Source organism: Epargyreus clarus, unplaced genomic scaffold (genome assembly GCF_041222505.1).
Source record: "Epargyreus clarus isolate Ecla_fem2 unplaced genomic scaffold, WU_Ecla_fem_2.2 ptg000022l, whole genome shotgun sequence".
NCBI lineage: Eukaryota > Metazoa > Arthropoda > Insecta > Lepidoptera > Hesperiidae > Epargyreus > Epargyreus clarus.
In genome coordinates this window covers 1,928,025-1,952,861 of record NW_027332229.1, presented here as the reverse complement: position 1 = coordinate 1,952,861, position 24,837 = coordinate 1,928,025, and the positions used below count along the sequence as shown (strand labels likewise).

Genomic DNA, 24,837 nt, shown 5'->3' with positions numbered 1-24,837 from the left:
TTTATTGCAATTATTTACCCCCCCACATCTTCCTTGTCAGCAAAAGTAAGCAAAGCTCTTACCCCCTCCCCCATGCGTAGACATTTTTCAATTAATGAATTGTTGTTTTAAATATTATAATTAAAATTTAAAAATGCCTAATGCATTATTTGCGGGAATCCCCGAATGTGTGTTTCGTTTTCAAGCAAAGACAATGTGAGGGTTGCCATTCGTGTAAACAAGTAAATAACTACCGATGACGAAATCATAATCTAGACTAGAGATGCGCCGAATAGTGGTTTCATTGAATAACCGAATACCGAATAATATTCGGTTTAACCTTTACCGAACCGAATATTCGGCCTAATTATTCGGTTAACCATTTCTTTATTGTCAGTTTGTCAATTATGTGTGTTCATTAACACTTTAAAATGTTGATTTGAGTTTTAGAAATATATACTGATTTAAGGTTTAAAATAATAATTATATAATATAATTTAAATGTTCATTATACTAACTATAGATTAAGTAATAAATGTGTTGACTTGGTATCAAAATAAATAGTGATTTGAAGTTTAATCGCTTTATTTTATTAGCTTTATTCAACATATTCTTCATAGGATTTGAGTTTGACTTGTAATATAACATAAATCTTACATAAGAAGTTTTGTGTTTTAGTCCTGTACCACGTCGTGTACACAAGAAAATAGAAATACTCGAACCGAATATATTCGGCACCAAAACCGAATAATTCGGCCGAATACAAATAGCAAAAACGATGCCGAATACGCCGAATACCAACCGAATATTCGCCGCATCTCTAATCTAGACTCCCCTACCCCCCATGTCATCCAAAATAAGCAAAGCAAAGACCCACTAGTGCTCACGTAATACTTGAACGGCCCCATACCACAAAGTTAAATGGTATACTTGCAATCTATATACAAGAAATACTTACGTCTACATAAAAAATAAAGTTATAAAAATGTATAGTTGATGTTATTTGTTTCACATATTAAACTTCGTAATTTTCTTAAAATATATTTGTTGATTGACTCAAATACTCAAAACATGTGTGTCAAATTCCCTAACGTTCTAATTTTAAACGCCAATTTTCTTCTGTGGCCATAGATAAGAGAAGTTTTCATTCTTCATCTTCTAATGTTGAAGCAGTGGCAGACTAAGCTCGTTGGAGGCCGTAGCGAAAAGTAGCACGAGGTATAAAATAAGGGTAGGAGACAAGCATCCAGCTCATGGTAAGTGGCTACTGCAGCCAATCTGTAATAAACGCTAGATAAGATTATATCCTGATGGTAAGTGACTACTACCGCCCATGGACATCAATAATCAACCCCAGATAGGATTAGATATTCCTACCTGAGTTAGTCACAGATGCGCCGCTACCCCTGAGGACTAAGCTGGAACGCCTCGGAAAAGTACGTCTCCCTTACCACACTTCAAACCGGAACACAGCAGCGCTTAACACTGCTGTTATAACAGAAATAGGTGTGGCGGTGGCGCCTCCTACGTAGGGTTCGAAGTTCTTTAAAAACTTTTAAAATATACAGGAGATGGAAATAAAAGAAACAGACATGGCTAAACATCATATATTTTACATTATCACATAACTTAACAAAACCATATTTAATATAAACGAAATTACTCCTATTTAACATATTAATAATAATAACTAATAGTGTTAAGATACGATAACGGTGTTGTCGCACTGCGTTTTTAACGGATCGTTTTTTGTTATTTTATTTTAAACTTGTAATATCAAAAACCGCTCCTCTAAAACGCTGTACGAAAGTGCTTAAAAGTGAAATCTAATCTAAAATCAAAACAGCTGTTTTTTCATTTTGAAAAATCGAAAGACTCCAAAATTTGACATAAACGGAATATTCCGGGCACTTGTCCTCGAGCGACTAAACTTGATAAAAAAAATATTCATGTTTTCTTGTCTATGGCCATGATCTTAAGGGTAGCTAGACAAGTTAGTCTATGACACCAGAGCCAACTTATTTGTAGAGATTAGTTTTGTCTCATACATGACCCATCCATTCCATGATCAGTTTCATTCAAAAAAGATTACGCAACCCATATCTGGTTTTCATATCATTATAGAAAACATCGAATTGATAGTTTCAGGATCTCTCATCTCTTTCTAACCTCAATAGGAGTTACTAGTTGAAAGGAGACAGCGAATTTAACATGCGAACTGTTTTAATACATTATACATTTCCAGTTTTGCTTTTGTTCGTGTCTGACTTTTATTAATTTTTTTTTGTCTAACAAATTTCTGTAACTATTAATTTATTAATGATCTTTTATCGCTCAAGTCGGCCCACCAGTACCTCAGTTATAGTCCGCGCCAAACTTCTAGTCCGCTCTGAAGTTGTTGCGCGCAGGTGTAGTCAGCGAGCCAATGCGGTCGAACACAACTACAAGCATATACTCCGTAGCAACGTAAGGGCACACTAACACAGCTATGTACCCGCGGGCGAGAGAGGACAATGGAGGGTTCCAGGGGGTCCCGCGATTTTTTTATTTTTATTTATTTATTTACTTATTATTTATTTATTATTTTTATGTCTTCATCCCGCTGATATCTATAGTCTCATTCATAATAAGGTGTCCAAAATGTAAACAAACAAATGTCACTGTCAAAATTAACAAGAAACAGAAACTTTAACAAACTCAACAAAAAACGAAAACTTTACAATTATTCACAATTTAACAAACGCGCTATGAAAACGATAATACATTAAAGTTCGATTACAATCACGAAAATGAATAATAACATTAGCTACGAAACTTAAAAATGACGGCACAAGAAATGTTTTGGGTTCCGATTGTGTTCCGATTCCGATACTATTATCACATTTTAATTTTCTACCATAATCCTTGTTTTTTATTATTATTACTGTATGGAACGAAATTGAGGTAATATAAATATTAGAAAATGTGAATTGATCTTAATTTTTTTAGATTATTATTTTATTATTGTTGTATTAATTCAATATTGTCAAAAATAAGAAACTACCATTTGAAATTTTCTTGATAGGTCAACACCTTTGTTTACATTTTGGACACCTAATTATGAATCAGACTATACAATATCGCTGCTTTACAATAATACCAACACAACTCAACATTATTTTTTCTGTTAAAAGTACAATTTAATCCAAAATAATTCCTATTTTAAGGTCTAACTGTACTGTAGTTACATACATATGCCTATAGCTAATCATACCTGTATTCTTCCTTATTTTAACTTCATTCATTAAAAAGATCTCGGAACAAAACATTGTTTAATTTTAAACTGAAACAAATTACCTTTTTTGAGTTGGGCCAATATTCTTGCAAAGTTGCAAAGTTCTTGTTGCAACGGGTTTCGTTTCTATATTCAGAGCGGACTAGAAGTTTGACGCGAGCTCTACCTCATATGACCTACATTAAAAACTGTATTACTGTTTAAAATTAATCTTATATCCCTGCGACTCTGGATCCTGCTCGAGTTTAAAATTCGACGTCGACAGCCCAAACGGCTTCAGAATCATATTGCCCAAGTCCTTCAATTTCCCGATCATCTCCGTCTTCAGTTTCTCATTCCTCGCCTCTATGAGGGGCGGTAGTCGTACCAACGCGCTCTGGGCTTCCTTGTGTGATGGGTCGAGCTCTAGAATCTTCTTGAAGTCCGCTAAGCTTTCGTCGTACTGTTCTGTCGCCTCTAATGACTGGGCTCGTCTAAAAATTTGAAAGAAAGAAAGAAATTACTTTATTAGACATTTATTATTAGACAAAATAAATAAACAAACTGCGCGGTTATAAAACTAGTTAATAATAAATAATAATAATAATTTAATATGTGAAAGTCATATTTGCTGCATTTATATGTTTAAAATTTTTAACCCACTTTAAAAGGAGAAGGTTCTGTATTAAAATGTATTTTTTTAAGTGACTATTTCACTTTGGAGTTCCGCTTTTCATAGTAAATGGTCATTAGTAATGGTAAATGGTCAATGGGCAGTATAATACAAGCAGTAAGAGTAGCAGACGAGCATGCAGTCCACCTGATGGTAAGTGGCTACTGCCGCTCATTGACATCTGTAATCAACCCCAGATAGGATTAGATATTCCTACCTGAGGTCGGCAACAGATGCGCCGCTACCCCTGAGGACTAAGCTGGAACACCTCGGAAAAGTATGTCTCCCTTACCACACCCTTCAAACCAGAACACAGCAGCGCTTAACACTGCTGTTATAACAGAAATAGGGTGGCGGTGGTGCCGCCGGAGTCGAACCCCAAAGGATTCTCTCACCTTCAAATAAATGATAAAGCAAAAATCGTTGAAAAATTGTGGTTTTTCAATTTTCAACCTTTATACATATTCTGTAAAAAGTTTGTGTCTATCTATTACGGTTCAGAGCTCTGTGACAGACGGACAGACTTGCTCCGGACGGCGAGCTCCCACTCTTGCCATCCGCAACCCCCGAAGCCCCCTTTTAGTCGCCTCTTACGACAGGCAGGGGATACCGTAGCCCTATTCTGGTCCCGGAACTACAGGGACAAAGACAGCAGAGGCTTAGGGGTCGTTCAAGTATTACGTAAGCGCTGTTAGGGGGGCGGGGGGTCATTGCTTTGCTTATTTTGGATGACATGGGGGTTAGGGGAGATGAATACGTTTGTTACTTGTTTGTTTTTTTTTTGTTGACGAGGGGGAAACCTTCAAAAGGTACCCTATGCCGTGGGAGCGGCACGGGGTTATGTGGGATTCTTACCGCACTAAAACCCCCCGGTGGCCGTCCTCGGCGCTGCGTAGAGGACTCCGGGATCTCCAACGGAACGCAACCGGAGTCCACTTGGCGCGTTGCCCCGTCGGGCTCCGCCCAGGTGAGCTTGAAACTCACCACACCATCTGGTGTTCACGACGGTATGCGACCACACATACCGCCGTCCATCCCGGGGTTGCTGGCCGGGCGGTGCGAGCTCCCACTCTTGCCATCCGCAACCCCCGAAGCCCCCTTTTAGTCGCCTCTTACGACAGGCAGGGGATACCGTAGCCCTATTCTGGTCCCGGAACTACAGGGACATTGTTACTTGTTTACACGAATGACAACCCTCACATTGTCTTTACTTGAAAGCAAAACGCATTTTCGGAAATTCCCAAAGCAAATCATGCATACGTTTAGGCATTTTTAAAATTATAATTATAACAATATAATTATAATGTAAAAACAAACAATACATTAATTGAAAAATGTTTACGTAAGCATGTGGGAGGGGGTAAGAGCTTGTCTTACTTTTGCTGACAAGGGGGATGGGGGGTAAATAATTGTAATAAATCTGCTTACGTAATACTTGAACGACCCCTTAGTAATAGGGCTCAGTTTTTACCCTTTTAGTACAGAAGCCTAAAAACGTATCATTAACTTACCTTTTTTTTTATATAATATAAGAGTAGCAGACGAGCATGCAGTCCACCTGATGGTAAGTGGCTACTGCCGCCCATGGACATCTGTAATCAACCCCAGATAGGATTAGATATTCCTACCTTAGGTCGGCCACAGATGCGCCGCTACCCCTGAGGACTAAGCTGGAATGCCTCGGAAGTCTTTCTCCCTTACCACATCCTTCAAACCGGAACACAGCAGCGCTTAACACTGCAGTTATTACCTGTAATAAGCCTTAAGGTATGTATTGTCCAGCTCGATAGCTCTAGTGCAGTCCTTCACAGCCGAGCGATACTTCTCCAACTTCATCTTAGCAGCGCTCCGGTTACAGTAGAGTATCGACCGCTGCTGCGAGAACTGTAGCGGACAGATTCTGAGCCCTGAAAACACAAAATCACAACATTGAAAAATATGTGATCTGTAAAAAAAAAGCGAATGATTCAATTTCTGTAAATAAAAATTTAACTCAAATGTTTTGACCCTAACTAACATACATAGCAAGTGATAGCCTAGTGGTTAAGAAACTCGGCCTCTCGATCGAGGGGTCCGAGGTTCAAATTCCAGGCACGCACTTCCGATTTTTCAAAGTTATGTGCGTATTAGAAATTAATGATCACTTGCTAAACGGTGAAGGAAAACATCGTGAGGAAACCTGCATACCCGAGAAATTAATAACAAAAAAAAATCTCGAAGGTATGTGAAGTCTACCAATACGCACTTGTCCAGCGCAGTGGACTATGGCCTAATCCTTCTCATTCTGAGAGGAGACCCGTGCCCAGCAGTGAGACAGTAATGGGTTGTTGATGAACATACATACATCTCGTACATTGCAAGGTAAATAATAGCTTGTAAAAAAACAATTTAGTCCCCAACTTCGGTATGGCTCATCTGTGGCCAACCTTAGGTATGAATCCAATTTTATCTTGGGTAGATTACAGATGTCCTTTTTTATATGTATACCTATTGATAAGGCAGACAGGCTACCTGATGGAAAGCAGTCACCATCGCCTATGAACATTTGCAACACCAGAGGAGTCGCCAATGCATCGCCGGCTTTGAAGAGTGCATAAAGAACTCTTTACGCAGCCTTCACCTTCTCGTGGCAGTAGCCACATACCATTTTGAAGGTGGTAGAACCCTTTGTGGTTTGACTCCGGCGGCACCACCGCCACACCTATTTCTGCCTAATAACAGCACCGCTGTTAGGCGCTGCTGTGGCCGACCTCAGGTAGGAATATCTAATCCTATCTGGGGTTGATTACAGATGTCCATGGGCGGCAGTAGACAATTACCATCAGGTGAACTGCATGCTCGTCTGCTACTCCTATATTAAAAACAAGTGGTTCAACTACCTTCAGTATACTTCTCAATGCTGCGCTCATACTCTCCAACTTTAAAAGCCTCATTGCCTAACTTCTTCAGCTCCTCTGCCAGTATCTGCCGCTCGGCTTTCTGATCGTCAGTCAGATCAACTTCGGCGTCCTTGAGCGACTCCTCGTCGAACGAGTCAGCGTCGCTGTCGTGGTCCTTGTCTTCCTGCTTCTCCAGGTCTTCCAGGACTGGTGTGGCTGTGAAAAGGTTTGAAGATCCTTACTTCCTTATCCTTACTAATATTATAAATCCGAAAGTAACTCTGTCTGTCTGTCTGTCTGTCTGGTTGTCTTTTCTTCACGCCTAAACCACTAAACCGATTTTAATGAAAATTTGTACAAAGATAGTCTAAGACCCGAGAAAGGACATAGGATAGTTTTTATCCCAGAAATCCCATGGGAACTAGGGATGGCGATCTAAGATCGATTAATTGGAGAATCAATTGTTTGGACCAAAAAAATCGATTATTTAAATCAATATTAGTAAGGATTGAATCGTAAACTATGCATTTGATCAAGTGATGATCGTTAGCGAAGTTGTTGTCCATGAGCCCACAAAGGTTTCGGAGTTGGTAAGACCAATTTTCGCCAGATGGCGCCACTGGTATTCCAATGATGGTACGAATTTTCAGTTTTATGTATGTTAGTATGTCATATTATTTTCTTTTAAAACGTGGGCGAAGCCGCGGGCATAAACTAGTATTTTATAAAAATAAGTATTCTACACTCTCAGCCCCATACTAAGATTCTGTAGCGAATGCCATGGACACACAAAGACGAATACACAAACACTTCCTAGTAATTGAAACCTAAATTCATCTTTTAGAAATCTGTCTGGCCGGGGATCAAGCCCAGGATCCTGTGAGCGTCGGAGCGATTCTTTGACTGCTCGGTCACAGTGGTCGTTGACAACAGTGTAGCATTACTGTGTTGTGAAAGATAGGCAGAGCCACATTGTAAGGGACCCTAGCCCTTACAAGATCACATGTGTATCTGTCTTTCGTCATGACGTGTGGAACCATAATAACAAAACATGAAAAGGTAGGAACATTGCAAGGTACCTTTAGGGATGAACAGATAGGGCCCTACCCCTTACAAGATCACATGTGTGTCTGTCTTTCGTCATGACGTGCGGAACCCTAATAACAAAACATGAAAAGGTAGGAATATTGCAGAGTACCTTTATGGATGAATAATGTTACCCACTTTTTACACATCATCATCATCATCATCAACCCATTACTGTCCCACTGCTGGGCACGGGTCTCCTCTCAGAATGAGAAGGATTAGGCCATAGTCCACCGTGCTGGGCAAGTGCATAGTGGTAGACTTCACATACCTTTTAAGATTTTTATTTTTCTTATAAATCTCTCGGGTATGCAGGTTTCCTCACAATGTTTTCCTTCACCGTTTAGCAAGTGATAATTAATTTCTAATACGCACATACTTTGAAAAATCAGAGGTGCGTGCCTGGCATTTGAACCTCGGACCCCTCGATTGAGAGACCGAGTTTCTTAACCTCTAGGCTATCACTGCTTTTTACACATATACTTTTTTTTTTGTTATCGAGGGGAAACCTTTAAAAGGTACCCGACGCTGGGTTATGTGGGATTTTTACCGCACTAAAAACCCCCCGGTGGCCGTCCTCTGCGCTGCGTAGAGGGCTCTGGGATCTCCAAAGGCACGCAACCGGAGTCCTCTTAGTGCGTTGCCGCGGCCGGCTCCACCCAGGTGAGCTTGACGCTTGCCACACCATCTGGTGAGTACGACGGTATGCGACCACACATACCGTCGTCCTTCCCGGGGCCGTTGGCCGGGCGGGTCAGGCTCCCCACTCTTGCCGCCCGCAACCCCGGAAGCCCCCTATTAGTCTCCTCTTACGACAGGCAGGGGATACCGTAGGCCTATATTCAAGGCAAGTATTCTACAACAATGTTTTCAAATCAAAGTTAATTAAACTTAGGGCGCGGTTAGAATCAAGGTCTTACCTGTTTTCTCTTCCTTATCGCAATCCCCACGTTCCGTATCATCATTACTGGAACTGGGATTAATAACAAAGTCAGCTTCGTTCTCGCCGAGTGAATAATCCAGATTTCTTGTCAAATCATCGATTATTTCTTCATTGGATACGTTAGACGTATTTTTCAAGCGATCCGACATATTTTATCGAATGCTGTATGATTCTGGCACTTGACCGTAATTATGTTTCGTTTCGAATGTAGACTGGTGGTACAAAATACTAAAAACAATGCTTTTCATTGATTTTCTTTGAATTTCTTGCAGTTTCAACTCCTTTTGTAAGTAAATGTCATAATTTGATTATTTGACATTGACAATTTAACATTTTAATTTTTTAATATGACGTCATTCAGCCTACCTCTTAATTTACGTTTCGTTTCTGAGTTCATGTTTTCATCTAGTTATTTATTTGCATTTATATTATGTGTAATTTATGTATAATTTTCATTAATTTGATGTTAATATTTAATTAATATATTTTCTTAAAATTGGGTACTTGACAGTTATAACAATAAAATATGAAATATGTTGGATATGATAACTTATAAGTAAACATAAATTATGCAGTATTTAGTTTATTTTTTAATACGTTCTAAGTATTTTAATTCTTAAAAAGAAATTTTCGATTTTTTATCTGTGGATTTTAAATCCCAAAACGGCGACAGTGCTGCCTCAAATGTCATGTGACGTCACCACATCCAAAAGTCAAAACCAAACAAGACAAATAATAATTAAATCGTTTGCTGTTAGAGTTGGTTGAATTTATGTTGTGAACCGAAATGAAGCCATACTATATTAAAGCTGATAGCGTGAACTTGCTTAAAGAAGCAGTGCAATAAATCAAAATGGATACAAAAACTTCCGTGAGATAACCTATGGAAATATCAAATAAACAACGTAAGTAAAACATTCTTTATATTTACATTTAATCATATCGGACAATTAAAACATATCTTAACTGACTTCAGACAGAAGAAAGGTTGTCTTCAAGTGATTATTAAGATTTTTTTAAATGTACTTATATTCTTATGTGAACTGCTTTAAGGTTATTAATTGGTTATATTTATATTTACAGATCTTCCCGACAATCGTATAGTGACGACGTTATAGAGTATGTGCAGTTTAAGAGGAAGGCAAGTTTTTGTTTCATGAAAAGTAAAAGTTGTTCTGAACACAATGAAATGAAAATGTGATGACTGTCTGTACATCAATGAAAATGAAAATGTGATGACTGTCCTGCCTAGAAGAAGTGAGGAGCCAAAAGTTTCGAAAGTGGGTACCAGTCTGAAATACATAAAGTAAAGGACACGGGAAATAGTACTTCTTTACTTGCGTAACCTACCTAACAAGATGAAGGAAGAAAAGTGACCATACAGTTCCTATTATTGCATTGCAATTTGATTCTGAAAATGACAGTGATAAAAATATATATCCATTTGTTACGGAAAATAATTTTAGTAATGAAGAAAAGCAGACACGCAAGCAGCACAAAAATTTAGCTTAGGTGATCTGTAGTAATTATTGTAACTGTAACATATGATAAATATATGCAAAAGTTCTACTGTGTGTACTCACTAATAGAACCATATAAACCAAATAAACAAAGAAATCGGTCAATAAAATACTAATATTAGCAAATCATGTATTTTTAATTAGAATAAAATAGAATTCTCATAGACGTCTTATAATTCTATATATTAAATATATGAATACTTCCACTTGCTGTTTTGTTTTGATTACGTCCCGTTCCAATGATTTGGAATTGACGAATCACTCGAGAGTTACTAAATTTATTCCTTTTTCTCAATAATACTTCTCTTACATAAATAGTATAAAATGTCATTGCTTGCAAACAGAGGAATTAAACGTATAAGAATCTGCAAGTTCTTTAACGTTTATAAGATTTGGGTTTAGGAACTTGTATAAGCAAATTTGTTAGGATATTTAGCGATCGTACTTGTACACATCGTCACTGCACACGCCTTGTAATTTGACATTCTTGCAATTGTACTAATAAAAGTTAAATAATTCTCAAGATTTCCCCTGAAGTATGTGTAGCGTCGAAGTTTATTTCTATATTTTCAATGTGTTGACGTCACGCTACGAAATGACACTTGACCGCCTGTTTTGGCGTAACGTTCCGTTTACCGTAATAAAAATATGTTTTTTATTAATAAATAGCACTTTTTTCGAAAAAATGATCAATGAAAGGCATATATAATACGTATATGAATTCATTAAAACAGTTTCCCAAAAAGTGTCAAGTAGCCAATTATGTATCTGAATGAAGACGAACGTTGTGTTGTAGTTATACTCCATTTTACGTAAAACACTAAAGTTGTAAGAACTACTATAAAGTTGGATAAATACTACTTCTTAACATTCACTTAATTATATTAACACTCTATTTATTTTTCTATAGGAATTATTACATAAAATTATGTAATTTAAAAAATGCATATTTGCATTTTGCATCACATTTATTTATTTTTATTAATTCAAGTTGACGTTGACATTGATTAGAGATATTACGTAAAACGGATCATAACCTTAAAATGTAATCAATTCAGGGTCAAAGAATAATCTTCAAATCTAAGCGCATAAAATAAAATAAATCCATAATTTAGGAGATTTGATCAGTGATTTACAAGTTTAGTGACACAATCGTTAGGTGGTCAGAGACTTAAGTGGTAAAAATGGTGTACAAACAGATACTTAGGACATTCTCTGGCGCTCGAAAGTTAAGTTTACTGAAATATAACGGTGCAGCGACGACTTTTGGCAATTACAGGAGCATGGTGCCGCTATCGACGACACAACTAGCTTTAAATACGGATAAGTAAGTTGTTTTCGCGGCATTATAAAAGTTTAGTTGTCTAACCTACTTTTTGTAAGTTTTTCATTCATGAGTGGCGAGCATGCAGTCCACCTGATGGTAAGTAGTCCTTCTTGCTCATGGCATCTGTAATCTAACCCAGATAAGATTAAGTCTTGTCTGCGGTTAGACTTAGACATCTTCAGATAAATATGTATATCTCCCTTACTTTAAACTGTGCTATAGCAGCGCATAACATTGCTGTTATAAGCCAGAAATTGGTATGGCGGTAGTATCTCCGGAGTCGAACCACAAAACTCAACCTTCATGTAATCCAAACTAATATTGTAAATGGAAATGTGAATTTGTTTCTTTGCTACCATTTTACCTGACAATTCTAAAAAAGATCTTAAGTTTAAGTGTAGTCTACAAAATTGCACTTGGCCAGTGCAGTGGACTATGGCCGAAACCTATCTCCCTCTGAGAATAAACCTGTGCCCAGCAGTGGGACAGAAATGGATTGTCAATAATAGTAGTAATTTAATATTGTTAAATAAAAGAAATCTTGGAAATCAGAAGCTTTATTTCTGACTTCAAAATTACAACGTGGCAAGCCCGAAATTATACAAAAATAGGATTGATGTGTCCACCTCGACCGCTCGTGTGAAGACGATTAACCGCCCACACTACCCCACTCCCGGAACGGGTCCCTGGTAGTGAAAGCGCCTTCCAAAATTGCACCGCAATGATTATCTTGTGCGTAAACAGGCTCCCCCCCTGTAATACCTCCTGGTATTACAGTATTAACACTCCATCAGTGGACAAAGTCGCGTGAGTGTCCGTCTTACTTGGCCCCTTTGCGTGTTAACATCAGCCACTCTGGCTACACCATCAACTCCTGGATAAAGGTGCGCCACACGTCCCATACGCCATTGAAGAGGCGGAGCGTTATCTTCTCGAAGAAGAACGAGATCCCCCACGTGCAGAGAGTTGGAATTGTTAGAGCGCCACTTGACACGCTGCTGCAGCTCGCAGATATATTCGTTCTGCCAACGCCTCCAGAAGTGTTGGCGAGTCTGCTCGATGCGTGTGTAGCGCCGCAAGCGGGTAGATTTCTCTTCGTGAAGCTCAGGGTCAGGCAGCGAAGTGAGCGGCCGACCGATCAGAAAGTGCCCTGGAGTGAGAGAAAGGAAATCATGAGGAGAGGAAGACATGGGGCACAAGGGGCGACTATTTAGAATAGCCTCCACCTGCGCAAACAAAGTAGACAACTCCTCATAAGTGAAATAGGAATTGCCCATGACACGCTTTATATGGTGCTTGGCTGACTTGATTCCGGCCTCCCAGAGTCCTCCAAAATGAGGGGCATAAGTAGGAATAAAGTGAAATTTTATATTCTCATTTGTTGCAAAATTAATTAAATTATTTGAATTTTCCTTAAAAAAGTTTGCTAGTTCCTTAGCTGCCGCGACGAAATTACGTCCGTTATCACAAAATATTTCTAACGGTTTACCGCGACGAGCAATAAACCTACGCAAGGTCATGATAAACGCATCCTTTGTTAACTCGGTAACTGCCTCCAAGTGAACACACTTGTACCGAAAACATACGAAAAGGCATACATAACACTTGGAAGCTCTTGCGCCGCGACCCCTTTTATTTATGATAGTGAACGGACCACCGAAATCAAGCCCCGTTGTTTGAAATGGAAACGCAGGCATAGTGCGTTGTGGTGGGAGGTGTCCCATTAATGGAGTAATCGTTTTAGCCTGTAGGCGTTTACACCGCACGCAGCTGCGTACCGTGCAACGTGCTAAAGTCCTACCACCCAATGGCCACACAAAATCGCGCACAGTACATAACAATAACTGCGGACCTGCGTGCATATGTCTCAAATGTTCATAATTAAATATAAGATGACATAAACGATGTTTAGCATGCAAAACAATAGGGTGTTTTTTATTATAGTCGTAGTCGGAACGATCGAGTCGACCGCCGACACGAATTAGGCCATTTTCATCTAAAAATGGACATAGTGATTGTAAATTACTTTTAATTGAAATGGAGCGTTTTTTATTTAATGCTTCATACTCGAGTGGAAAAGATTCCTGCTGAGAGAATTTGCAAAGGAATATGAAAGAATTATTTAACTCTTCTGCAGTTAGCGGCCCGATGATTTTAGATTTTGGTGATTTAATATTGTGAAGAAATCGCAAAACGTACGCAAACGAACGTTTCAAACGTATAAAATTAGAAAACCTATCAAAATGAATTAGAAGTTCGAATGTTTGCACTACATTAGCCTTAACTTCGAGCAAGTCACAGTCCCCATCCCCATGATGGTACAGAACTGGCCAATTGTCTTCGGTCTCAAGTAAAAAGCTTGGACCGGACCACCACAGGCTTGAATTTCGAAGAAAACTAGCCTTTTTACCTCTCGAGATCAAGTCTGCGGGGTTTTCGCTGGTTGGTACATGACGCCAATCAGCTGTGGAAGTAGATTCTGTGATTTCAACTACTCGGTTAGCGACAAAAGTTTTTAACTTATTTGGATTGGTATGCAGCCACCCTAAAACGACACTGGAATCACACCAGTGCACGCAACGCGATATTTTACATCGTAAAGACCCTAGAACTATTTTACATAGCCTAGCAGTGAGCAACGCACCTAACAGTTCCAATCGCGGGATTGTAACTGGCTTGCTAGGGTTTACCTTAGATTTAGAACAGAGCAAATTTACTATAACTCGACCATCCTCACTAATGGATCTTAAATAGATACAACAACCGTAAGCTGAACCAGAGGCATCACAAAATGAATGAAGTTCTATTATAGTAGGTTTCTCACATAGGACTAGTCTAGGTACATGAATTGAGTTTAAGTCTAAAAAATCCAACTTTATCTCGTTCCATTGTTGTTGCAAGTCAGATGGAACGGGTTCAGACCAGTCTATGCTACGACGCCATAATTCCTGTAACAAGACTTTAGATCGAATTGTACATGGACTTAGTAACCCAAGAGGATCGAAGATTTTAAACGAATGTGACAAAATCAATCTTTTCGTAACCGGTTCATCGCACTCGTAGGGAATGCTTATCATGACGCGTAAAATGTCTGACGAAGGTTCCCATTGCAAACCCAAGGTACTCGTCGATTCGCTAAGAGTTAAAGCTCCTTGATTATCCTTTAAAGTATCTTTAAGAATGGAGGCAACATTTGATTTAAATTTTCGAAGTGGAAAGCAACCTGAACGTAAAACTGAAATGACTGAATTTAATATGTGATGTAATTGTGATATGGAATCAGTGCCTGTAATTAGGTCGTCCATATAAAAATCGCGTTGAATTATCTGTTTGATTAAATCGTCCCGGCATTCCTCCCCTAGTTGCCAGATACACTTAGTGCTTAAATAACTAGCGCTTGCAAGGCCGTAAGTGACAGTATTAAGCCTAAGAACTTGAAGAGGTCTCGACTCATCCTCCCTCCATAAAATAAGTTGGAGATTACGATCATCCTCGTGAACATTAATTTGTCGGAACATCTTCTCGATGTCGCCGGTTAACACGTATTGGTGTTGACGAAATCTCAATAGTATGGAGAACAGAGAATCCTGGACCGTAGGGCCTATATATTGTAAACTGTTGATTGAAAGACCGGAGGAGGTGCAGGCGGAGCCGTCAAATACAACGCGTAACTTAGTTGACTCGCTGCTCTGTTTGAATACCGCGTGATGACACAGAAAGTAAGAGGGTTGCGGTCTATGATCAATCAAAACAGAACAGTGACCCAACTTTCGATACTCATCGATAAATTGTGAGTATTGAACCTTAAGCTCCGGTTGCGTTTTGAATCGTTTCTCTAAGTTTAAAAATCTATTTTTTGCCATTAAATAAGAATTACCTAAGGAATGGGGCGAATACTTTAAAGGTAAACGCACACAAAAACGACCGAAAGAATCACGAGTAGTGTTAGTTTTAAAATGTTGCTCACAGGCCTTCTCGTCTTCGCTCAATAGCCTAGCAGAATTTGGAATTTCCTCTAGCTCCCAAAATTTACTTAAACGATTATGAAAATTATCTTGATCAGTTAAAACATTAAAATTACAATTTATATAATTAGATTTCCTATTGGAAATATGATATGGTAAACAGACGGAACCGGATATAATCCATCCGAATTCTGTATAGATAAGCTGAGGTTTGTTAGAACCTAAAGATTGACGTTCACTACCTACAATGTTAAAAAATAGATCAGCGCCGACTAACACGTCAATCGGTGACGGTTTATAAAAAGTTGGATCGGCCAACTGAACATTTGCAGGTATATTAAGGAACTTTGCATTAACAAATGATTTAGGAATATTATCTGTAAGTTTAGGTAGCACCGGGCAAGTTAAGTTTGTAATATAGTCACTGTTTAATGATTTTAATTGGAATGAACAAAAGTCATTTACGCAGTGAGAAATAGAATTCCCGATCCCTACAATGTTTACAGGCTCCATAGATAGAGATTGTAAACCTAGCATGTCTTTAAGACTTTGAGACATTAGACTAGACTGACTACCTGAGTCTAGTAGAATACGCACTATCGCGCGCTTATTAGTTTGTGGATTGACCGCTTCAACCACGGCTGTGGACAAAAGAGTAAATTTGTTAATATTATTAGCAGAAAAATGCACAGACATATTCGTCTGTGTTTCTGAAGAAACAGTAGTGTGAGAAGAACTAGAAGCGTCAGCCTGAGAGGCAGATGCTTTATTGTTATTGCAAAGCAACGTATTATGTCGCCGTTTACAATTACGGCAAACACCGAAGCGACATGTGTAAGCGGTATGACCAGAATGTAAGCAGTTGTGACATAGCTTTAGCTTAGCAACTATGCCCTCGCGCTGCTGAATAGACTTAGACTTAAAATCAGAACATTCGTAGATCTTATGCTGACCTTTACAAACCGCACAAACTATGTTAACGATCTGCGCAGCGAACATATTACTTTGATTAATTCGTGGATTGTTGTTACGGACTTTATTGACCTTGACATTAGGAATTGAATCGCTAGTTCGATTATGATTGTACGTCTCGAGAATATCTGCACGGTTCTTTAGAAATTTCGTAAATTCTGCAAGAGTGGGGGAGTCAGAGAGCGTATTCCTGTACTCCTCCCATTTTAAACTAGTTTTACTAGATAATTTTGAAGCTACTATATGAATAATTAAAGTGTCCCAATGAGAAGTAGGTTCACCCAAACTAGACAAAGCACGTAAGTTTTTATTAATGTTATCTATAATAGATCTTAGTCCCTTATCGGTCTCGCTATTCTTAATATCAAATTTCAAAAGAGAATTCAAATGGCTCTTGATTAATAATCTTTTATTATCGTAACGTTCGCGCAGAAGCTCCCAAGCCTTATGATAATTGGATTCAGTTACCTCTAAGTTACTAATCACCCTTGCTGCCTCACCCTCCAAGTAAGAGTTGAGATAGCAAAACTTGACAGGCGTTGGAATATATTGGTTATCGTGAACGAGAGAACAGTAAAGATCGCGAAACTCAAGCCACCTAAAATAACTGCCATCAAATTTAGCTATCTGAAGAGTAGGAGGTTTGAAACCTATGCCTGGTTGACTGGGACAGCAAGCAGAAGCAGAACTGTTAACGTCAGTAATCTTAGAAGTGTTAGAAGCATTATGTTTGCTCTGAAGGCTTTGAGCTGTAGCTATTAAAAAGGCAAAGTCGAGCTCGATATTATCACGCTCGGTTAGCTCATCGTCTATATTAGCACAATTTAAAATTTCAATTTCACCTTGCAACTCGTCAAAACTACATGATAGACCTTCTATTCTCGATAATTGAATCCCTAAAGTTGACACTTCAATATCGCTTGGACCTGATAATTTTTCCAAAGTAGTTAAATAATTTCTAAATTTAGTTAATCGACCCTTAATATAGCTACGCTTGCTTATGAGCTCTTTTAATTTAGATTCAGGCATAATGTTGAAATATAAAGCAGTCCCAAGGAATTAGCAAACAAACACTCAAACGTTGAAAAGTTGAGATAATAAGTAAAAAAAATATTTGCACGCAATTAAAACGGATAGATATTATGCGTCTTACGCCAATCCTCGGATAACAAACCGGTTCGCCGGGCGAGCGACCGACACCCGCAACGGCAGGTACTTGCCGCGTAGAACAATGAGAGCGCCGTAAACAAGTCAGCCAACAATGCACACCTGTAATTATAATACAAATATGATCAAATCCTAATAAAATCATGTATGTATGGAGACAAAGAAATATGCAGAAAGCAGAGTAGGTATTATCTAACAATGTAATTATTTTAACTGTTATGTTATTTTACGGAAAAAAAAACGAAAATATATTTAATTTATCACTTTCTAGTGCAGTATAATGTAATATAATGAAAGCTGATGTGCAAAATATAATAATTTTTGAAACACGTGCCCGCGTGTCCACGTGCCCACGTGCTACGGTCGAGAAATTACTGAATAAATTTCAGTAAATGGACGAAAATACTTGAAATTATGGGCTTAAATAATCAGAAATGAATTATTTCACGAATTTAAAGTTGTCACCAGGCACAGATAGAAAGCTAGACTTTATAGTATCTAGATGATAGGCAATTAGGTCTAAAGGTTGAAAAAAAGGAAATAGGGACACTTAGCTGATCGGTTAGCGCTGCGGTGCGTGTTGCTGACCGGCGGAGAGACACGATGCCAAGCAGTTCCTCCTCCTGAAGACCCTCTGGACTGCCACGTTGACCCAAAAATTGCTAAATCGCGGTGATCCGAAGATTGCTTGCTTGAGTGTCCTGTCACGGTCGCCACTTTTCTTTTGTTAAATAAAAGAAATCCTTGGAAATCAGAAGCTTTATTTCTGACTTCAAAATTACAACGTGGCAAGCCCCAAATTATACGAAAATAGGATTGATGTGTCCAGCTCGACCGCGCGTGTGAAGACGATTAACCGCCCACACTACCCCACTCCCGGAACGGGTCCCTGATAGTGAAAGCGCCTTCCAAAATTGCACCGCAATGATTATCTTGTGCGTAAACAGTATTTAAAGTATGACTGAAGAATTTATATACAAAGCTATCATAATTTTAAATTAACTAGCTGACCCAACAAATGTTGTTTGCCATTTAATAAAAAAATGTTAAGGGTGAACAACACTTATCACTTAGGGGTATGAAAAATAGATAGTAGCCTATTCTCAGACCTACTGGATATGCATATAAAATTTGGTGAAAATCGGTAAAGCCCTTTCGGAGGAGTACGGTAACTGACATTGTGATACGAGAATTTTATATATAAGATGTAAAAGCTAAAAACTTTTTAGCTGGGTGAAATTTAAGTTGTTTATGAAGCTCATAAAACAATAACTGTTTTCTAAAACTCTTTTATAAAACACACATATCATGCACCCCCAGTACATAAAAATGTATCACCATGTTGGAGTTAGAATGACGTTACTAAGAAAATCATGTTTTGTCATCGAAAACAAACATGTATACAAAATTTCAGTTCAACTAGTTAGATTTAACTTGTTTAAACAGTTGTAAGATTTGACCTTCACATACTTACCGATGCTTGAAAGACAATCATTGCTTCAATCTTGAATATTGTAACAAAAAAATTGCATAATCTTGAGCAAAGGGTGATTTAAAGTTGAAATATTAAAAAATATAATAAGTAAAATTACCTATTTGTTGAATTCAAATGATTTTAACAGTCATGTTATATATTGGCCTTAACGCACTTAGTTAGGCATTCGCCTTAAACAAAATTACTAGAAAGACACTTGATCATATACCGACACTGTGCCATGGGAACGCTGACTCCGCACCGCCCCAGCAAGACACTTAGGATAGTTAGTTATAATTTAGGTTAGATTTAATGCAAAACTTGTAATATTTGGTTTTGATTAAAACATATATATAAGTAATTCGGCCTTTCTGTATCCTGCCTGCTGCATCCAGACGCAAAACATAACTGTCATAGAAAATGTTGGAAAATCAACAATTATGTGAATTTATTTTATTTTTTTACAAGCGTCTATTCGCGGCTTTGCTTGCATTCATAGGTATTATCTATACCTCGATAATAGTACTTTTTTTTCCAGATAAAAGGTAAACTATGTCCATTTCTGAACCTCTGTGTACAAAATTTGGTGACAATTTTTTATGCAGTTGAGGTGTGAAAATGTAACAAACAAAGAAACTCACGTTCACTTATTTCACGTTCACGTTCAGTTTGCGTTTTGTAGGAATAAAGACATACTTTTTAGACCGTTCTTATTGTCTAATTTTTGTTTCACTTGAACTGTCACTTGTATCCTATATTCTCTCACTTTGAATAAAACTAGAAACCTAGAAATTGCTATTTTACTTTACCTTTAGAGTCAACATGAACTAACAAAGCAATTTAATTATATATTTCTAAAATGTCTTTCAGAATAAAGGTGAGCTTCGTCCTCTACGATGGTAGGAGGTTGGAAGCTGACGCGAAGGTCGGAGACACACTCCTGGATGTGGTGGTCAATAATGACCTGGATATCGATGGGTACGGAGCCTGCGAGGGTACAGTCACCTGTTCTACCTGCCATGTGGTGCTGAAGAAGGAGGATTTTGATCGGTGAGTGTAGTTTTATGAGTCTTAGTTCTCGGGAATAGCCTTATTTAAATTTTGAAGGTGGTAGAACTCTTTGTGGTAGATATAATTATACGGGTCTTAGCTCTCGGGACATAAACGCTATTTAAAAGTAGATTTTGAAGGCCATAGAACTCATTATGGTTTTATTCTTGAGGTATTACCGCCACACCTATTTGTGTCTAGTAAAGCAGCGTCAAGTGCTGCTGTATTCTGGTTTGAAGGGTAGTGGTAGCAATGCATCTATGTTATCTATTCTAATTTTATCTTATCTTATTTTATCTTATCGGGTTGATTACAGATTTAAATTGAATTTATATAATTACTACTACACTACGAATTATTACATAACTTTCAAAAATTAAATTATCATAAGTTATAATAATGAAATAATCATAACTTAACTACTACCATTACGCTACACGAAAATGGTTTCACCAATATTTTTTTTATATTTGGACGTCAAACGCAGGTAGATTCTCCTAGTATTCATGTTTGTACAAGGTACTGTAGATAAAGGTAAAACAGCGAAAAAAAATATCAAAGGAAAAGATATACATATATTTTTTACTAGTGTTTACTAGTCAGATTTAAAAAAAAACCCCGACGTCTCTATTGTGGGGGCCCCGCGGCTGCCGCCCCGGTTGCCCTCCCTTAAATCCGGCCCTGAGAGGAGGCGCCAATGCATCGCCGGCTTTGTATGAGAACTCTTTTTGCACCTTTTTTGAAGAGCGCTCATGTCATAGCGCTCCGGGAATACCTCATGAGGAAGTTTATTCCACACGTTGCACGTCCATGGGAAGAACGTCCGTGCAAACCGAACTGTGGAGGACCGCCACGAGTCCAGTTGGTGTGGATGGAATGTTTTTTCAATATTTTTTCTCATGCCAAACTTAAAGTATAACTTGACTAATTCCCCAGGTTACCAGAAGAAGCGAGTGATGAAGAACGCGACATGTTAGACCTTGCGTACGGGCTCACGGACACCTCACGCCTGGGTTGTCAGATCACGTTGACTAAAGACATGGACGGCCTCGAAGTGGTGGTTCCCGAGGGTATCAACGACGCGAGGAGCTGATGTGGTGGTGCTGCATATCTGGTTGAGATTCTGTTAGGAAATAGTGCTAATTTGTATCATATTTGCATTGAAAAAATTTCAGAGTCGACATATTAATGACCGGCCGTAGTTTTGGTTTCAACAAGGTTTCGGTCAGTTCGGTCAGTTTTGGTCAGTGGCCGAAAGCCAAAATAAGCCGAACGCATCGGTTCAGCTGTTCCTCTTATAGGAGCAGTGATACTGATACTTTCATAATCTACTTACTAGTGTCCGGCCGAAGTTTTGGTTTTAAAAATAATGTTTCGGACAGTTTTAGTTTCGGCCAAAATAAGCCGAACTTTTTCGGTTCGGCCGTTTCGCTAATAGTTACAGTGAATATACTTTCACAATCTACTTGTGATCGGCCAAAGTTTGTGTTTTAAAAAGAAGGTTTCGGTCAGTTTTAGTTTTGGCCCAAAATATGACCTTTCGGCTTGACTGTTCGTGAACATTCGGGTGCGTTCGGTTGTGTTCGGGATTTTGACGAGTAGATTTGTTGTCTACTTGACGAGTCAAACATTTTTTTTTTTTTTAAACCCTTTTCTAAACGTGTCTAAATTTTACTGTAAATTCCAGGGAAGTGTTAAAATTTTATACTTTTAAAAATGTGTCGATTCTGGCCGAACCTACGACGAAAAAAGGACCTTCACTTTTTCGGTTTCAGTTTCGGCTGTAAAACGATTTGCATCCTATAGTTTCATAGACTTTTTTTGTTCATAAAACAATAACCAGATTATACCAGATATGCGAAGGATTTTAGAATAATAACTACTTAAATATTTACCTCTTAAACATAATGAAATTGTTTTTTTAATTTTATTTTATATAGATAGGTAGATAATATACATTTTGTATATAATCATTGGGTATATAGATAGGGTAAATAATATCAGTGCCGGTCCTAACCCTTGATCAGGAGTGAGAATATATCCGTACTTATCCGAGGCGTTCCAGCTTAGTCCTCAGGGGTAGCGGCGCATCTGTGGCCGATCTCAGGTAGGAATATTTAATTCTATCTGGGTTTGATAACAGATGTCCATACGGCAGTAGCCACTTACCATCAGGTGTACTACATGCTCGTCTGCTGTACCTATATTATAAAAAAAACCAGGCGTGAATAAGTTAACAATTCCAAAATTGATGATATTTTGAGGAAATGGAAAGGAGGAGATTGATGAAAGATTTGAGGGGTACACCCTGTGACCCCTCAAATCTCATGCTGCGATTGCGCCTGACTGTATTTCAGTTATAGTCTTACGCTGTTTGTCCACCGCAACCGTCACCGATCCGATACCGATAATGACGGCGCCAAAGTAGCGTACATACATTTACTTTATAAAACACGTTTGAAATTGTCCATACACTGCCGTCAGACGCGTGGCAGCTGGAACAAAATAAACCGACGATATCGGTCGCGGTGGACAAACTATCGCCGTCACGACATATTAAAATCGGCCTAAATAATCTCGTTCTCGGCTCGGTGACGGTGCGGTGGACAAACGACCTTACTTGGTGCTTCCACGACTTCTCCTATCACTCTACCCCAGGGCCGGCGCTGAATAAAATAATCACAAAACAGCTATGTTCTTCCATAACAGACTGAATTGTTACATAATAATAAGGTATATAGCGTTTTTTAATTGAACTTCTGAAGTCGTTCAAATTTGTAAAATCTGTAAAATGTATGTAAAAAATATTACTGACACAGTCAGTAAATAATTTATTGAGGGATTATGTAAGTTTATCCATTATTTGCCTACTAAAGATCGAAATATAATTAATTTAGTAGGAATATTAGAAAAAAATGACACATTTCGATCTTTAGTAGGCAAAACATTGGATAGACTGATTATTAATAACCGACATTATTAAGCAATTGTAATATATCTACGAAAAAACACTGTTTCTAGGTTCAATCACAATTGGTCCGCCATTCTAGATTTTTTCCATCTTGTAGCACTTTTCTGTTGGTTTTATTAGTAAAAGTTACAAAATACCCTCTGAACAGATCATAGTTTGTTTTTAGAATTCTCTCTGAATAGAGCCTATCATTTTACTCTTTTTTGATACATAAATTAAAAACAAAAGCAGTTGTATTAAATTACAAAAAGTAATAATAATATTGCATTGCTAACACTACCAGTAATTTTATCGTTGATAGGTGCTCGGTCAAAAAAGAAAATATTTTTATTATTAAAATTTGAAATGCGCGCTTAAAATATAACAGATTATAAAATGTATAAAAATATCTACAATTATTATATTTTTGTTTAGTAATTCTAAGAATAGATTATTTAGATACATAAGTATTTTTTGTATATTATGTGTTATTATTGAAATAGTTATTTAATAAATTTGTATGGCAGCATTTTTGTTTTATTCTATAAAACGAAACTATTTCTGATTATTATTTCCGAGTTTGGTTTGAAGGGTGTGGTAAGGGAGAGACTTCCATGAGGTGTTCCAACTTAGTCCTTAGGGAAATTTGCATCTGTAGTCGACCTCTCCGCAAAATAACAACTTCTCAGGAGTGTTTCAAATATGCTAAAATGTAAATAAAATCTGCATTTCTGCAGGTATCTCTTTGAAATTCGGTATATACAAATGTATAATGTTATAAAGCGTATAAAATAATTTTATTTTTTACGCTTTATAACTTTAAAAATTATTTTATACGCTTTATAACTTTACTTCTGTCGATAGAACACATTAAAATAAGGCAATTTATGCAATAAAAACGAAAAGGTACTTTTGTGGGTTAAGATATTATACGTACGAGGGGTCGATCTGTCGTATAAATCAGTGTTAAGCGCTGCTGTGTTCTGGTTTAGCGCATCTGAGGCCGACCACAAGTAGGTATCTTGTCATGTGGGGTTGATTATAGATGTCCGTGGATGGTAGTTGCCACTTACCATCAGGTGGACTACAAGTTTGTTTCTACTCCCATATTAACAGAAAAAGCAGACACGACTTTCAAAATATTTTGATTTTCACCTTCTGAATATCTAAGTGTAGTAGGTAGTGGTAGTGGGTCATATGAAGTGAATTTCATGACTATGATTTAATATTACGTAACGTATATGTGTAATTAAAAAGTAACTTTTGTTATTACCTATTACATCAATAAAATTATTCAACCTTGCAAACGTGACTTTATAAGTTAGTTAAATTAAATTCCGATTATTTTCCGATTAGGATACGTATATGTAGAAAGAGTTAATTTTTTTAGGATGAAAGGTGTGTTAGGTTTTTTGATCTTTAGTGTTTGTTTTATTTTAGGTAAGTTTCTTAAATATTACCTTGTTAACTAATATAGGAACTTAATTAAAAATGCTTAAGTGTTTAAAATTGAGAACACTTCCGAGTTTATGTAGTTAATTAATCGGTCGTTACTTTAAGGACTAATCCTTTTCATTTTATAAAATTAAGTACCACTTT

The 24,837-nt window shown here is 37.7% G+C and overlaps 2 protein-coding genes and 2 long non-coding RNA genes across 4 annotated transcripts; 2 read left to right on the top strand and 2 right to left on the bottom strand.

Annotated features, from left to right (window-relative positions):
- Positions 1–2,842: 2,842 nt before the first annotated feature.
- On the bottom strand, positions 2,843–9,124 carry LOC140751308 (tetratricopeptide repeat protein 1). Its single transcript, XM_073085217.1, has 4 exons — positions 8,791–9,124; positions 6,785–7,000; positions 5,656–5,812; positions 2,843–3,726 (listed from the first exon to the last, which is right to left on the bottom strand). The coding sequence occupies exons 1-4, from the start codon at positions 8,960–8,962 to the stop codon at positions 3,447–3,449; spliced, it is 825 nt and encodes a 274-aa protein (XP_072941318.1). The 5' UTR covers positions 8,963–9,124; the 3' UTR covers positions 2,843–3,446.
- Positions 9,125–9,381: 257 nt separating this feature from the next.
- On the top strand, positions 9,382–10,459 carry LOC140751325 (uncharacterized). The gene is made up of 2 exons (XR_012103294.1): positions 9,382–9,718; positions 9,897–10,459. It is a non-coding gene; the product is annotated as an uncharacterized LOC140751325 (long non-coding RNA).
- Positions 10,460–11,337: 878 nt separating this feature from the next.
- Fdx2 (Adrenodoxin-like protein 2, mitochondrial Ferredoxin 2) lies at positions 11,338–22,531 on the top strand. Its single transcript, XM_073085148.1, has 3 exons — positions 11,338–11,660; positions 20,109–20,288; positions 21,225–22,531. Exons 1-3 carry the CDS (start codon positions 11,518–11,520, stop codon positions 21,379–21,381), a joined length of 480 nt encoding a protein of 159 aa, XP_072941249.1. The 5' UTR covers positions 11,338–11,517; the 3' UTR covers positions 21,382–22,531.
- On the bottom strand, positions 12,202–17,896 carry LOC140751262 (uncharacterized). The gene is made up of 2 exons (XR_012103290.1): positions 17,772–17,896; positions 12,202–12,810 (listed from the first exon to the last, which is right to left on the bottom strand). It is a non-coding gene; the product is annotated as an uncharacterized LOC140751262 (long non-coding RNA).
- Positions 22,532–24,837: the final 2,306 nt, after the last annotated feature.